A 14,702-nucleotide genomic window follows, 5' to 3' on the forward strand; every position below is an offset into this window, starting at 1 on the left:
CCCCCCAAGCTATATTAAACCCTGAGTCCCAAAGGATATAAGATTATGTAGAAGAATGGGGGCCTGAATGAGTCAGGAAGAGGAAGGGTAGGAGGGTTGGAGTGAGCTGGAGAAGAGGGAGAAGCGATGTCGGCAGTTGCTCTGAAAGGAAAGGAAAAAGTCGAGATGCGAAAACGCCAAGCATCGATAAAATTCGGCCCTCTTCCGCCGCCCTTTCGTTCCGGCCCAGTGTTGCGCCGCTCGGCAGTCAGTGTGTACAGCACCTAAGCCACCCTTGACTTCATCTCTCGTTCCGCTTCACTTCTTCATTGCAGCTCTCCGCTGACCCTGGAGAAGTCAACTCCGTCGCATTGACCGAGAGCCGGTTCTCGAATTGTTCTCCGATCGACGTCTTTCCGCAGCAACCACATTTTCTGCAAGATATACCAAGATGAACTCGTCGTTTCTCACTACCTTGACGAGGGCGTTGCCTTCGGTGGGCAGACCTTCACAGCTTCGAATTTCTCCTATCAAATCGTTAAGGTTGTTCTCTTCGACTCCGGCAGCCCACGACATTGAAGCGGCTCGCGATCTGGAAAGGCAGATTCTGGGTACGCTTAAACCCAAGGCGGCTACCGATGCATCCAAGTCTGCCCTCGATGATCTGTTCGGCTCCACAGGTGCCGGCAGGTCCCCCCAGGGTACTTCTATGCAATATCAGAGAATGGCTGATAGCTTCAGCATGGAATCCGATATGTTGACGCAACCCTACGCCGACCGTTCTCCTCCTTACCATCTCCACGTCTACGCTCACAAGCACAACACGATTTTGACCCTGACGCGCCCCAACGGCAACCCGATGCTCTCTCTTAGTTGTGGTTACCTCGGGTTCCGCAAAGGTGGGCGTGCCGGTTTCGACCCGGCGTTCCAGTTGGCCTCGCACTTCTTCGCCCAGATGCAGGAAAGGGGCTATATGGCGGAAATCAAGCGCATGGAACTCATCTTCCGCGACTTTGGACTCGGCCGGGAAGCTTTCACGAAGGTCTTGCTGGGTAATGAGGGAAAGAACATTCGAGGCACGATCTGTCGGGTGACGGATTCTACCCGTATCAAATTCGGTGGAACGAGAAGCAGGCACGAGCGGAGACTGGGCTAAGATATTTGCCATTTCTTGGGAGTTATATTATAGGGAGATATGTCTTTCCTCGATGAAAAGTAGCAGAATTCGAGCTGGCCGGGGGGAAAGAGAGCAAGGGTATTATTCAATGAATCCCGGAGTCTTGATGCTGGCCTGTTTCTCCATACTAAGAGGAGCATTCCCCCTGGGAGTTCACATAGAGAACATCACGGCGCAGAAAGCATCACCACTCCGCTGGCTCTATTGTGAGACAGTGAGGTCTTGCGCTACCTACGGTCCTCCTTTTTCGTCTATTTCGCTTATGTATGTATACTATTGTCAGCCTATTACTGGGGTTATGGGACATTGTTCGACTTCAATCAGATCAAATTTATTTGCGCAAATACAGAGGAATGCACATAGAGCTACTTTACAGACACCGTACAATGTAACAGTACTTCATATATCACGGAGTACTCTCTCTCTCGGGAGAAGATCGGAGAGAGAAGGGAACCCCCAAAGGGGTCTAGCGTGGGAGAGCTCCCCGGTCTGCCACTCCTCCGTGAAAGCTGATGTTGCCTCAATCTCTCCCACATTCCTGCATTGCAATCGTCATTAAATTGTGTTCCCGATATCTTTCCAGCACTCCTAATTTCTTTGAAGAGCGTTCATATCTGGGCCTTTTTGTCGTTGCCAAAGACTCTGTTTTGACCTGCGGGCGCATGCGCCGGGGCTGCTCATCTGCGACAATCCAGCAGCGGAGAACCCCCTCCACCCCCCCCATTACGAGACCGGTCTAGAAGGCTTGATGAGTGCCAGAGATCCTGAGTTGGGCCGTCGTCCAAGACCGTTTGGATGCACCCTTTAAACCCTTTTCTTCGTGCCTTCTTCCGAAGCACTGTTCCGGGGCAGTGTATACCCATCGAGAATCATGTATGTTTCCGTTCCGGACAGCTTGGCCCGCATCGCATGTTCTCAGCCGTCATACTCACACTTACCTTGTAGGTCCTCCTCGTGCCTGTGACGGAATCCTTGGTTGGATCGCGCGACCGCGAGTCCTCCCTATTCTACTCGGACCTAGTTGTTTCGGAAGAATTTCTCGGAAGCCATACCTTACGTATACCAGTCGCTTCTGGGACTGGCGGGGGCAAAGATGACTCGAATATACGGGACAGCAGAGGCAAGGCCAAGCAGGTGACAACGGTGAATGGACGAACCGTCATCATCAAGGAGAACTCAGTGTACAGCAATAAAGGTAAAGGGGAGACCCCAACGGTCCCAAAAATGCGCTCGCGCTAAATAACGTCTATTTCTCTAGGTTTCAAATCGCTAAGCCAAGCCCAGCTGGTGTCTGACGCGTTATATTACACCAACAGTAATGACTCCCAGCCTTGGCTTATTTACTACATCTCTCGTCCATTGATCGGCTCGTTTGACCCCGGAAGGATCATTACTGCCGTAGTGCCAGGGGCACACCCAAAACTCACCACAGTGAGTAATGGGATCAAAACCGGCGAGTCGGTCTCCTCGCCCCCGAAGAAAGAGATCAAGACCTTTGGAGAATTGCTGGCAAATTTTCCAATGATTGCAAGGCAGATGCAACCTGGTTTGGAACGGCTATTCAAGGAGTTCGGGAAAGAGCTAGGCAAACCTCTCCCTCCCCCTCCATCGCGATCTCCTGTGATGTTTGAAGAATATGAACGGAAGCAGAGCCGTGAGGAACCATCTTTCGATGAAGCTGCTTCCATCCGCTCCACACGCAGCAGGGAAGGGCTTCCGTTCAATTCTGAAGAGTATTTTGAGGATGACGAAGATTTAATGCGTCGCAGCCTCGAGACAGCTGTCACGGCTGCCATCGACTTGTTCCGGTTGGTGGACAAACAGCAATTGTCTTTCCTTGGTGCCACCACTGATCTCACCGGACCATTGGTCGAACGGCTTATTGAGCGTTATGTGGCGGAGCAGGTGCATGAAAAGCTACTCTTTCCCCGACTCTGCAAGTTTCGGCTCCCGGAAGATGCTGAGTTGGATTCTCGCATTCGATACATGGAAAACATTGATATCTCCCAAGTAGGTATTGTGGTGGAAGGAGGCCGAGAGGGCAAGCGAGAATTATTGCAACGGCTCGGTAGAGCAGTTGAGGAGTTCCGCAAGATGCTTGATGCCAAATGCCCTCACGACATGCTAAATACCTTGCTCGAGACAGTCAAAATTCTGTCTTACCCGGGCAGCTATAGTAAAACGGATTCGCATTCCTCAGAAAAGCAATTTGCGCCAGTGACCATCAACGCAGACATTCTAGTCTCATTGTTACTCGTCGTTGTGATAAGATCTCAGATCAAGAACTTGCAGGCCCGCTTGATGTATATGCAACACTTCATCTATATTGACGATGTCGACAGTGGTGAAATGGGCTATGCACTGAGCACTCTTGAGGCTGTTCTTACTTATTTGGTGACGGATTCCGCCGGCCTTCGAAGGGCGAGTATCAGAAATAAACGTTTGTGGAATGCCACCAAGCACGGGCGTGTTGTTGATATGAAAGCGATTCTGGAGCCTAATTGTGATCAAGAATCGATAGATGACCTCCCGTGTGAGCCTGAAGAAAGGGTTGTTTTGTTTAAGACAAGAGATGACGAGGATTCGAGCCCGATTTCACAGTCATCTGCGCTAATACGTGATGATCCGCCTAGTGCATTTGGCGAAGATGGAATGGCATCTACTAATGGTGATTCCGAAGCCCCCCCTCTTTCGCACGTCTTTCCCTTCCAGACATGGGCGAACATTTCGCCTCCGATAGAAGTGCGACGTCCAATCAAGAAAGTCTCAATGGACGTGCGTAGCCTGTCCGGATCATCTGCCATATCATTCGCCTCCCGAACAACTACAATGGAGTCGATCACAAGCGCAATAGAAGGTGACAGCTCGATTGAGACTCTGACCAAGACGCAGGATCCTGCTGGTGATTCGATTCCAATGATGGCCGTGGAAAGTCGCCAACCGGAAGCTCTGAGATACCTACTTAGCCTGCAAGAATATTACCCTCTGGAGGATATTCTCGAGGATTCGAACACTGATGGCACAACACTATTGAGTGCTGCAGTTCAGCTTGCTCACACTGACATTGTGGAGATCCTGCTGGATTATCTTTTCAATGCAACTGATAAGCACACCATTGCCTCGTACATGCAGAAGTCCGATATGCATGGACGTACTGTTGCCCATTACCTATTCAGCACACCGTCTGTGATGCATAGACTCGAGGGGCTCCTTCCATGGTGCCAACGCGATAAGCATGGGCAAACTCCGCTTTTTGCATTGTGCCGTTCTTATGACCACCCTGACTATAAGTCAATGGTTAATGAAGCCTTGGACGCTGCTCAGAAAGCCCAAGGAGATGGCAATGCTCTGCGCCTTGACGAACACATTGACTCGAAGGGGAACACCTTACTTCATATTGTTAGTGACCCTGAGATTACAGTTCGTATCTTACAAGGGTGTGACTGTGATCCCAATGCGACGAATGACAAGAGATTCACGCCACTCATGATGGCGAGTAAATATGGACGCATCGACCAGGTCCGAATTCTCTTTGCGGACCCTCGAGTGGATGTCCACCTCAAGGAAAGTCGCGGGTTGACCGCTGTTGAGTTGGCCAAGGACGACGAAGTTCGCAATCGCATCGATGATTTAATACTTCTGTCCACGCCTCCTCCTGTGCTTGATGAGCAGTCAGGTCGAGTGACAACTGTTGTCCGCTCATATTTCGTTGAAGATGCGACGGTTCGATTTGTTCTGAAATCTGGTGCCCCTAGTCCGGCCGCAGACAATCCGGATTCTCGGCCTGCATCGGGCACGACATACACCGTCACAACATGTCGCCGCACCTTTTCAGATTTTGAGAACCTCGCTCGATGTCTTTCGACCGAGCACCCCGCTTCATACATACCATCATTGTCAGACTTTCGTAACCCGTTCCAGATTCATTCCAAACCATCTCGCTCTGTGCTTCATGACATGCAAGAGAAACTTGACAAATTCTTGAAGGTTCTATTGTCTCATCCGACCTTCGCGACCCACGAAATGCTCTGGGAGTTCTTCCTTGTTCCGGAGCTTCAGCCGGACATGATGGCAGATCGGTCGCATCGAAAAGCCCAAGTACTTGCGGAGTCAATCAACGACGACTATGCCCCCGTCACTCCAGAAGGTATGAGGGAAACCGAGCAATTTGTCTCGCATGCTCAGGACATGGTTCGAGCCGTCCATGTGAACACGCGCAGTTTGATTCGTCGTGGCCACGCTCTTCAGAACTCTGCGTCTGACATGGCGGACGCATTGGCTCTCTGCTCCGCGTCGATTTCCACTCTTAAGGATCCGTCGCAGGCACTTCCCCAGTCCCATGTCGATGCATTTATCCGCTACGCCCTGTGTCTCTCGACATCATCCTCTAACTCGTCGCCTCTATTGCAATTTGTCGCAGCGTTCACTTCCATTGATAACACCACTACGGCTGTACTCACGTCCCTCTCGCGGCCTATATCGCTCATTTCCAATTTGTCTTCGACGAACCGAAACCTCTCACGGTCTCGCTCGTCCCTCCTCTCGTCGTCCCTCCCACGGAAATTCAACCTCAACTTCCCTGGGCTGGAAGAGTCGCGACAAAAGTCGGTCCGTGAATTGGAAAGCAAGATTCAGGAACATGAAGCGCAAGTGGCGCGCCTCTCTCGTGAGATCTCGTGGAATAAAGATGTAGTGGTTGGGGAGCTCGCGGGCTGGACCTCATGGCGGGAGAAGATTGGTCGAGACGCAATCCGGTCATTTGTCAAGGCCACATTGGTTCGTGAGAAGGAACGAGGGAAGAGGCTCGAGCGGTGCTTGAGGAGTGTACATGAGATGCAGTAATGAGTACTAGGTAGGAGTTCAATCCCGCTAAAGGGGGCTAAGCGCAAAGTAATAAACAAAATCTACACGTTCAAAACGGATTAGAACTTTTATCTCCTGTCAGCAGTGGTCAGGAGAGGTTGTAACTATCAGTCAATCTGTCTCCTACATGGACCAGAACTCATGGGAAAAAATACTTAACGACTTGAGTGGGGTGGGTTTGTATATTCTGAACCAAGTGTCATATAATGTAAAAGCTTGCGTATGCTCATGAGAATAGGCAGAGCTGACCCTCTTCTTCAAAACCTGAGATTCTCCTCTGACCAAGATTCTCTTTGCCGAAATTGACCTGCCTAATTATACCCCGTCTGGTTCCCAAACCAGACGAGGTGTAGAAAAGAAATCCGAGATTTTCAATCACTTCCTGTTCTATTAGATCCTACAGAATCAAGCACTACCCTAGGATACTACTATCTGAGCAAGATGTGTTGTCCTGTAGGATCGCACATTGCCTGAACCAGGTACAGTTCGTAATCCACTTGGAAAAAAAAGTTAGGAACCTGAATATGCAGGGCCTGTCGTTCCCTTTGATGTCTGCCTGTAATACTACTAAGTATGTATGCAAGTGGAGGACGTAGTGGGAGTGGGTAATGGAGCCCCGCGGCTTGTACTGTGGTATCATATTTTATACTCCGTATATAATTCATTCATCACAAGATACTAGGTAGGAACAATAGTTATAGCAACAAGCAACGCACCTCTTGTCTGCCAGTACGACACATATTTCATACCAACTTAGTAGACAGAAGTTGAACAAGCCACGTGAACTTCACACCATCTATTCCCCTTACATCCCGACCCCAGATTGCAAGGTGACGCCAACGCCACGCCGCCAATAATCCGAATGATGTCATCGAAGATAAGCACCTCCCAGAACTAGATATTTAAAACTTGATCAATTACGCTCCTGTTCATCCAACCCACATTCATCTCTCGCAGTGAGAAACATATACCAGAAGCCCGCTCGTACATCGACTATATCTACATATCTCGGATAGACAGATATCCCCCATTACAACCCACCGCAAACATCAGACCATCATGCCCCTTGTCGTCCCCGGCATCAACAACACCAGCGGCGGTTCGAGCCAGGATGAGTGGGCGAATAAGTTGATGGGCAAGACGGTTACGGAGGGGTCGAGTGATGTGAATGTAGGCTTTTCCTGTCTTCTTTTCGCGATTGTTTCATGTGAGCTTGGATGATATATCTTTCGATGCATCTCTATTACTTATGGCTTCAACATACCTTTCCAAACATGGTCCTTTACCAATGAATTAATCGCTAACCTCATCCCCGTCAACAATACAGTCCTTCGCGAAGCAAGATCTGCCCAAGACCCACCGGATCGTCAAGCCCGGAGATGCCATGACGATGGACCACAATCCTGATCGGTATGTGCATTGATATCATGCCCCCCCTTTTGTCGAGGATGTACCGTGTATACAGTAAGGGTGTGCTGATGATTGGGGATTGGCTGCCGTAGGTTGAACGTCCATGTTGACGAGAACGGGACTGTCCACAATGTGAACTACGGTTAAGTGGTGGGGTTGGATTTTACATGGATTGATGATTATGACTCCTTTCTAATGATTCATGTTGTATTGTGAGAGACGATGGTGAAAGATTCTTGCATTCCCTGAATGGTAAATATGACTTCTAGTTTTTGTTGCATGAGGGATATGATAATGTCATGATGTGGCCGTTTCTTTATCTGATTGCGTACGTAGTGGACTTCCCCGAACTGTTTCGTAGGGGAGAGGATTTACTCAACCTTCCAGCGCAGAAGGGTCAGGGAGTGCTTGGGAAAGACGTAGGAGCCCGAGGCATTCCAGGTGCTCTCGGCAATGCCGACCTCCTGCTTGCCGTTCATGTTGCTGACGGCGAGGTTGTCGCCGGTGACGGTGAAGACGGCGACCTGACCAGTGGGGCCGTCGATCTGGGTCTCGAGGTCCTTGTCCTCACTGATGTTGACGACGGCGACGTTGGCGTAGCCGTCCTCGCCGAGGGTGGCGCTGACGTCCAGCCAGGGGGTGTCCTTGACGCTGCGCACCCACTTGGGGGAGGTTTCGCCCTCGTAGGTGGCGCTGGCCAGGTGGGTGCCGATGGTCCAGCCGCGCATGTACTTTGAGAAGAGGTAGAGCGGCCACCAGGTGGTCTGCTTGGTGATGCCGTCCGTGGTGGTCATCAGCGGTGAGATGACGTTGACGCTCTGCGCGATGCACGCCATGCCGACGTCCTTGCTCTTGCGCACGAAGACGTTCAGCCACACGGCCACGGCCAGCGCGTCCGACAGCGTGTACGACTCCTCGGCGCCCTTGCTGCCCTCGGCGCGGATCGGGTCCCAGACGTTCCACTCGTCGAAGCAGATGGTCGGCCGCGGCTGCGAAGGCGGCACGTTATTTTCGATCATCGCCAGGTCGATCAGCGAGGATGTGATCTCGATGGCGCGCTCGCCCGCCAGCGGCGCCGTCACGTTGGGAAGGTGCGAGTCTGAGGTCGTGTACAGGTGAATACTGTGCATGTCGATCAAGGGCACGGCACTGGTCGAGAGCTCGGAGTGAGCGGGCAGAAGACAGTGCTTCAGGGTGTAGTGGTCCCACGAGGCAAAGCCGGTCTGGCCGCAGAGGATCAGGACCAGGCTAGGGTCGAGGAGCTTGAGAGCTATAGGGCTTTGTTAGTCTTTTGATATATGAAGTAGATGGAAGCTAACCTTTGGCCCATTGATACGCTTTGTGGGCGTATGCTTCCTGGGTCATCTGTTCAACCTGCCACGGTCCCCAGACCTCATTGCCAAGGGCCCAGTATTTCACCTGAGTCCCGGTTAGAATTGGAATATGAAGGGGCTCGCGACTGTCCTCACGTTGTATGGCTCCTCACGACCATGCTTGCGGCGCAGATTGGCATAGTAAGTGTCCCTGGTGCCGTTGCAGTATTCCACCCAAGCAAGGGCTATACTGATAGGTTAGCTAGACCCCAAGTCAAAAAGTTTAGAGGCCATGATCATTCAATTTACCTTCATCAAGAGTACCTGGCGAAGTGTTAGTCAAGCTCTCCATCGCGAAAGGATAATTCACTACGTACCAGTTCCAAAATTCAGACAAAGATAAGGCTCAGTTCCGAGAACTTCACACCACTTCATGAACTCATCCGTTCCGAATTGGTTGGTCTCTGTGCCCAGCCAGGCCAGTTCGGGTCTGAGCACACCAAGAATGTAATCAGTACATGGAGACAATGACAATGATGATCGAAAGAGATGAAAGCATAACAGATGTATGGTCAAGTAAAGGCAGATATGTTCAAGACACGGGCATGATAGGAAGGTAAGAAATGAAGCACCGCATACCTGGACGGACGGTTCTCTCTCGGGCCAACACCATCGATCCAGTGGTATGTGGCCATGAAGTTGCCACCGGGATAGCGGACGACAGGGATATTTAACTCTTTCAGGGCCTCGATCACATCCGTTCTGAAACCATTCTCATCTGACAGCTTATTTCCCGGGTCGTAGATGCCCCCGTAGATGCATCGACCCATATGCCTTTCGGAAGCGTTAGTCGTAGTGCTAAGATCAGGATCCGAACTAGTGCTTTGAACGTACTCTGTGAAGCCCGCATAGATGTTGGGGTTGATCTTGGAAATGCGCCTTGTTGGATGGATGGAAATACTAGGCGCATCCTGGTCATTAAGCTTCGTGAAGGTGGTCATGGCGGGAAAAGGGAAACAAAAGGCAGGAAAGGGAAAATCGATTCCGATTGGTATGAGAGCAAGAAATGGACAAAAGGGATCTATTGATTGTCGACATGACAGAGAGAGATTCTGGCAGCTAATATTAATGTGCTGAAGCAAAGGGTGGCCGTTAGGATGAATCGGGCAAATCCCCTGCGGGGCTGATCCGGAGTTGGACCGATCTCAGACGAGGACAAGCCAGCGATGGGCCGTCAAGTCGCCTCTGGAGGGGTGCAAGCGAGCGCATTCGACGCCATTGTCTTGGAGGATGAAGCCGAGGTTACGCCACGGCTAATTTCCGTCAATCAGCAATGCGGAGTAGATGTACGGTATCCCGCTATCACCAAGCGTTGCTTGGCTGCAGCGGACCACACATGGCAATAGGTCATGCATGGTATGTTCATTCGATTGACTCCGCAGGTGTCATGAACTTATGAGTCTCGTATCTAGGGCAGGCTGAAGCTGGTCCAGCAGGGACCACTGTCTTGGTATGGGTCAATGCCGGAGCCACGCACCACAATGAATCCTCCACCGGCCTTTGCGTGAACTGGGAAAGTCACGATGTCATGATCATGACCCGACGGAGGAGGCGAGTTCGGAAATGCCCCAGATTCTGGGCCTACACGTGGGTTGTGTGGCTGTCAATCCCCAGATGTCCTTAAAAGCCCGTGGACCCTGAATCTGGGGTGAATTCTCCGCATTTTCTTTATCTGTGATCTTTCCCTAGCGAATGATCGAGTCCACTGGGTTTACTGAGATCATTGCAGATTCCAACCTCTCAACATGCGTCTCTCTCCGGCATGGTACCAGGTAAGTCTATAGAAGACCCTGGACAGGCTGGTGCTGGGGATGTTAACGGCCTGCGTGCTTGACAGTTCCTGGTCGGCGTCTTTGCCTCTCTTGGCTCCTTCCTCTATGGATGTATGTATAGTTGGCATCAGTTTTACCCTCATTCTCTGTGTCGAAGCTAATGTGCATGATACAGACGATCTGGGTGTGATTGCCGAGGTCATTGCCAGTGGCTCTTTCATCTCCAAGTTTGAAGCAGACAGCACTCAACAGTCAGTTCTACCATGGCCAAAGTGAGTTGCATGTCACTAATCATCTTTCAGAGGCCTTGTTGTTTCCATGTTCACTGCAGGTGCCTTCTGCGGTGCAGCATTCGCAGGTCCCACTGGTGATAGACTGGGTCGACGATGGACTATCACGATCGGGTGTATCATCTTCTGCCTTGGCGGTGGTCTCCAGACAGGTGCTCAGACTATCGCGTACTTATACAGCGGAAGATTCTTTGCTGGTCTCGGGTATGTTTCAAGATGCAAGCACAGAAGAGCATTCACTAACAGGCTGTCGTCTGTAGAGTCGGTTTCCTTACCATGATCATTCCCCTGTACCAGGCCGAGATTTGCCATCCCAACATCCGTGGTCGGGTGACAGCTCTTCAACAATTCATGCTCGGCGTCGGCTCTCTGTGCGCTGCTTGGATTTCCTATGGCACATACATTGGCTTCTCTGATACCAACGACGCCCAATGGCAATTGCCCCTGGGTCTGCAGATTGCACCAGCGGTTTGTCTGGGCCTTCTCATCATGTTCTTCCCTGAGGTAAGACCGTTAAGCTTGTCCTAGGCAGTTTGCGACTGTTCAGCTCGCTTACCATTCGTTAGTCTCCTCGTTGGCTCATTGACCACGGAAAACACGAGCTTGGTTTGAAGACCCTGGCACAGCTCCACGCTCACGGTAACGAAGATGACGCATGGGTGCGGGCAGAATACCAGCAAATTCAAGAGAGCATCAAGTACGAGCACGAGAATGAAGCTAAATCCTATACGGAACTCTTCACATCACGTTCCTCCTTCCGCCGTCTCTTTCTTTGCTGTGCCATTCAGGCGTCCGTTCAGATGACAGGTGTATCTGCAATCCAGTAAGTTCAGCCCAGTACACTACAACTTGGGAACAGGATTGAGTAAGCTAACCACTTTGCATCTATACAGGTACTACTCAGTGACCATCTATGAGCAAATCGGTATCTCTGGCGACGAGACCCTGCGCTACCAGGCCATCAACTCCATCATCGCCCTGATCGCCCAGTTCCTCTGCATCCTGTACATCGATCGTTTCGGTCGGCGTTGGACCTTGATCGGCGGCAATCTGGGCAACTGCGTCACCTTCATTATCGCCTGTGCTCTGCTGGCCAGGTTTCCTCCAGAGGTCAACAACACGGGCGCTCACTGGGGCTTCATCATCATGACCTGGCTGTACAACTTCTCCTTCTCCTGCACATGCGGTCCTCTGTCATGGATCATCCCCGCGGAAGTCTTCGACACCCGCACACGTTCCAAGGGTGTGTCGCTGGCGTGTATGGTGTCGTATGCCTTCAACACCATGATCGGTCAAGTCACTCCTATCGCGATGGAGAGCGTCCGTTATAAGTACTACTACCTCTTCATCATCTGCAACTTCACCAACGCTGTCTTCTTCTGGTTGCTCCTCCCGGAGACCAAGAAGCTGCCTCTCGAGGAGATGAACTACCTTTTCTCCAACTCGCCTTGGATTGTCGTTGGCACGCGCAAGGAGGACTATGTCACCCACGATCTGGAGCGTCGTGTTGAGGAGCAGGAGGAGAAGAGAGGTGCTTTTGCCACGCACGCCGAGATTCAGGAGTAGGATCTTGAACAATGGTTCCGCATGGGGTGGCCCCTCAATGTAGGTTGATGAAAGGACTACAAGTCCTAGTGAGGTAGGGAGCGTGTAAACTGCCTGAATAATAGTCAGCATGATGCAGTATGTAGTGATTTCCAGTAATACCCCGTGATATAGTCACCGACCTCATGAATCAAAGGTGTTTTGTATCTACCGAGAAGAAGGAAAAGATGTTAGTAAGAAAGAGTAGACGCTGGTTGTAGTACAGTCACATGGTCCAGTGTTCGCAAGATCTCATGCTTATATCAGCCAGACCTGATAACTATGACCACCACGGTTGAAACATTAGTTGTAGCGTAAGTGTGAACAACTTATGCGCACAGGGAAGTTTTCAGATGGTTATTGACATGGTCAATTGTTTACTGAGCTATCTAGATCCCTGTACTTTTCGAGACGGTCACTTGGCTGTACTGCAATGGCAAGGCATTGTCGAAGTGCCGACTGCTCTTAACATTAAATCTATCCTTCCAGTTGGAGGCCATGCTTTCAGAGTCCACCATTGCCCTTTCCACATAGTGGCTTGGGTAGGTAGTCACTGTTTGAATAAGTCCGGCTCAAAACACACCACACGCAGAGTGGACCGCCTTCAATCGCGCCAAACATGTCTTATTCCGGACGCTGTATCCTGAGATATCATTAAATCATTCCGAATCCTGCTGATTTGAACTCCTATGGATGCTGTTGTACAGAACATTATCTGCATTCCTGTGGGTATAAGTTGCAACGCAAAAGGCAAGCAAGCTGTGACTGGCATCACAAAATGATTCGGGTAGTTCCTGTCGTTCAGGCTACCGAAACGGCTTCATTGGACCTCCCAGCAACTTTCAGGGTTTATTCCGAGTCAGAACTATAGCCAGCCAGACCAAGGGACAATGGTTTTGCGGCTGGCTTCTGAGTCTCTTGATCCGTGTTCGTGCTCTTTTGCGCGGGTTGTGCACATTTGGCACTGCTCTCGGGGACGCCCGATACCTTTTCCCTTTCGGTGCTTCGATGAACAGCTGGAACAGTTGGAAGGGCTTTCTCTGCGGGAGGGGACTCTTTCTCTTTAGTAGGAGTTTGAGGTCCCTGTTCGCCTGTCGGGCTTACGGCAGAGTCGCCACTCAATGACTTGCGTTTCTTTCCAGGGACAAGAAGGTCCTTGCTCTTCTCGCGTCGTCTCTTCCGCGCAGGTATTTTCCAGTCCTCTCCCTCCGCCGCCGGCACGACGTCTGCAGATGTATCTTCAAGCAGGGTCTTTTCCGCTTCCTCCCGCTGGCGACGGAACAGCTCCAGTCCTTCGGCAGTTTCCCTCTTCACAGCGGCCTCCTTCGCTCGCGTCGATTCCAGTATCGAATCCAGGAATTCGACCTCGTCTTCGTCCAGCGACCGGAACTGATTCTTCAGCTTTATTTTCTCTTCGAAAGCTTCTTGCTTGGCCACTGTACCGACAAAGATAGATCATCCTAACATGTCAACCCAGAGAGTCCACACAGACCTGAGGTCCCGCGAAGGGAATGGCGGATGTTATTCTATAACTCACTTTTGTTTTGCTGCAGCACTTCAAACAAGCTCTTTCCGCCATCTTGCTTGCCTAGCTCCGCTTTGCGCCGGCGTTCCTCCTCGAGCTCTTGCTGCACGCGGTGCCAATCGTCATCGCGCTCGACTGGTTCTTGGTCGGTCCCCGCGGACACAAATCCAGACGACATCTTGAGACAAGTATCAAGCAATTAATATCCCCTTTCGGGCTATGAATGGAGAAAGAACTTGATGATCAAGCGAGAACGAGCGGCTAGAGCGCAAACTATTGTCCCCGATGCCAACTGTACTATCTGGCCGATTTCGCCAATTCTGATTTCCTTTCACGCGCTGGAAATTTGCTGGCGTCAACGAGCCACCCTTGGGTTGTGATCTTCCGCGCCGGCTTCAACCGACGTTCCACTGGGGAGAGGGAGCCACAGTGGGCTGGCAGAATCGAGCGGTGAGTGAGGGCGCGCGATGGCGATTGGATGCCTCCAGCTGAAGCGGAGCCTCACCAAAAGCGAAGAAGCGCGTTTAGGCAAAACTCCGATGAAGCCGAGCTGCAGCTGGAATTGAATTGCATGCCGACCCGAATGTGGTGATTGATCATTCAATGAGCCGGAGAGGATCAAAATTCACTGCTCCTTTTGATTTGATCCATACTTCAACTCCATTATTCAATGGTTAATTGTTGTGTACTACTAGTACCACAGAAAGCATGAGCCGTACGTAGTCCGGA

The 14,702-nt window shown here is 51.0% G+C and overlaps 6 protein-coding genes across 6 annotated transcripts; 4 read left to right on the forward strand and 2 right to left on the reverse strand.

Moving 5' to 3' along the window:
- The first annotated feature begins 218 nt into the window (after positions 1 to 218).
- Positions 219 to 1,499, forward strand: BP01DRAFT_355847 (mitochondrial 37S ribosomal protein uS11m). The gene has a single exon (XM_025574796.1). It carries the CDS (start codon positions 431 to 433, stop codon positions 1,133 to 1,135), a length of 705 nt encoding a protein of 234 aa, XP_025432167.1. The 5' UTR covers positions 219 to 430; the 3' UTR covers positions 1,136 to 1,499.
- Positions 1,500 to 1,744: 245 nt separating this feature from the next.
- Positions 1,745 to 6,055, forward strand: BP01DRAFT_391027 (putative VPS9 domain protein). The gene is made up of 3 exons (XM_025578042.1): positions 1,745 to 2,029; positions 2,102 to 2,351; positions 2,415 to 6,055. The coding sequence occupies exons 1-3, from the start codon at positions 1,952 to 1,954 to the stop codon at positions 5,996 to 5,998; spliced, it is 3,912 nt and encodes a 1,303-aa protein (XP_025432168.1). The 5' UTR covers positions 1,745 to 1,951; the 3' UTR covers positions 5,999 to 6,055.
- A 1,023-nt stretch (positions 6,056 to 7,078) lies between these two features.
- On the forward strand, positions 7,079 to 7,747 carry BP01DRAFT_391028 (uncharacterized protein; the record flags this gene model as incomplete). The annotated part of the gene is made up of 3 exons (XM_025578043.1): positions 7,079 to 7,189; positions 7,347 to 7,429; positions 7,522 to 7,747. The coding sequence occupies 3 exons, from the start codon at positions 7,079 to 7,081 to the stop codon at positions 7,574 to 7,576; spliced, it is 249 nt and encodes an 82-aa protein (XP_025432169.1). The 3' UTR covers positions 7,577 to 7,747.
- On the reverse strand, positions 7,548 to 10,132 carry BP01DRAFT_25164 (alpha-N-arabinofuranosidase). The gene is made up of 7 exons (XM_025571288.1): positions 9,637 to 10,132; positions 9,382 to 9,576; positions 9,120 to 9,232; positions 9,052 to 9,066; positions 8,899 to 8,987; positions 8,749 to 8,848; positions 7,548 to 8,699 (listed from the first exon to the last, which is right to left on the reverse strand). Exons 1-7 carry the CDS (start codon positions 9,741 to 9,743, stop codon positions 7,801 to 7,803), a joined length of 1,518 nt encoding a protein of 505 aa, XP_025432170.1. The 5' UTR covers positions 9,744 to 10,132; the 3' UTR covers positions 7,548 to 7,800.
- Positions 10,133 to 10,442: 310 nt separating this feature from the next.
- On the forward strand, positions 10,443 to 12,524 carry BP01DRAFT_338616 (sugar porter family MFS transporter). The gene is made up of 7 exons (XM_025573329.1): positions 10,443 to 10,574; positions 10,640 to 10,685; positions 10,750 to 10,825; positions 10,877 to 11,068; positions 11,125 to 11,368; positions 11,431 to 11,687; positions 11,758 to 12,524. Exons 1-7 carry the CDS (start codon positions 10,548 to 10,550, stop codon positions 12,428 to 12,430), a joined length of 1,515 nt encoding a protein of 504 aa, XP_025432171.1. The 5' UTR covers positions 10,443 to 10,547; the 3' UTR covers positions 12,431 to 12,524.
- A 306-nt stretch (positions 12,525 to 12,830) lies between these two features.
- BP01DRAFT_317197 (PSME3-interacting protein) lies at positions 12,831 to 14,353 on the reverse strand. The gene is made up of 2 exons (XM_025572606.1): positions 13,986 to 14,353; positions 12,831 to 13,884 (listed from the first exon to the last, which is right to left on the reverse strand). The coding sequence occupies exons 1-2, from the start codon at positions 14,149 to 14,151 to the stop codon at positions 13,298 to 13,300; spliced, it is 753 nt and encodes a 250-aa protein (XP_025432172.1). The 5' UTR covers positions 14,152 to 14,353; the 3' UTR covers positions 12,831 to 13,297.
- Positions 14,354 to 14,702: the final 349 nt, after the last annotated feature.

The sequence above is a fragment of the Aspergillus saccharolyticus genome, assembly GCF_003184585.1.
Source record: "Aspergillus saccharolyticus JOP 1030-1 unplaced genomic scaffold BP01scaffold_11, whole genome shotgun sequence".
In the NCBI taxonomy this organism is placed as follows: domain Eukaryota; kingdom Fungi; phylum Ascomycota; class Eurotiomycetes; order Eurotiales; family Aspergillaceae; genus Aspergillus; species Aspergillus saccharolyticus.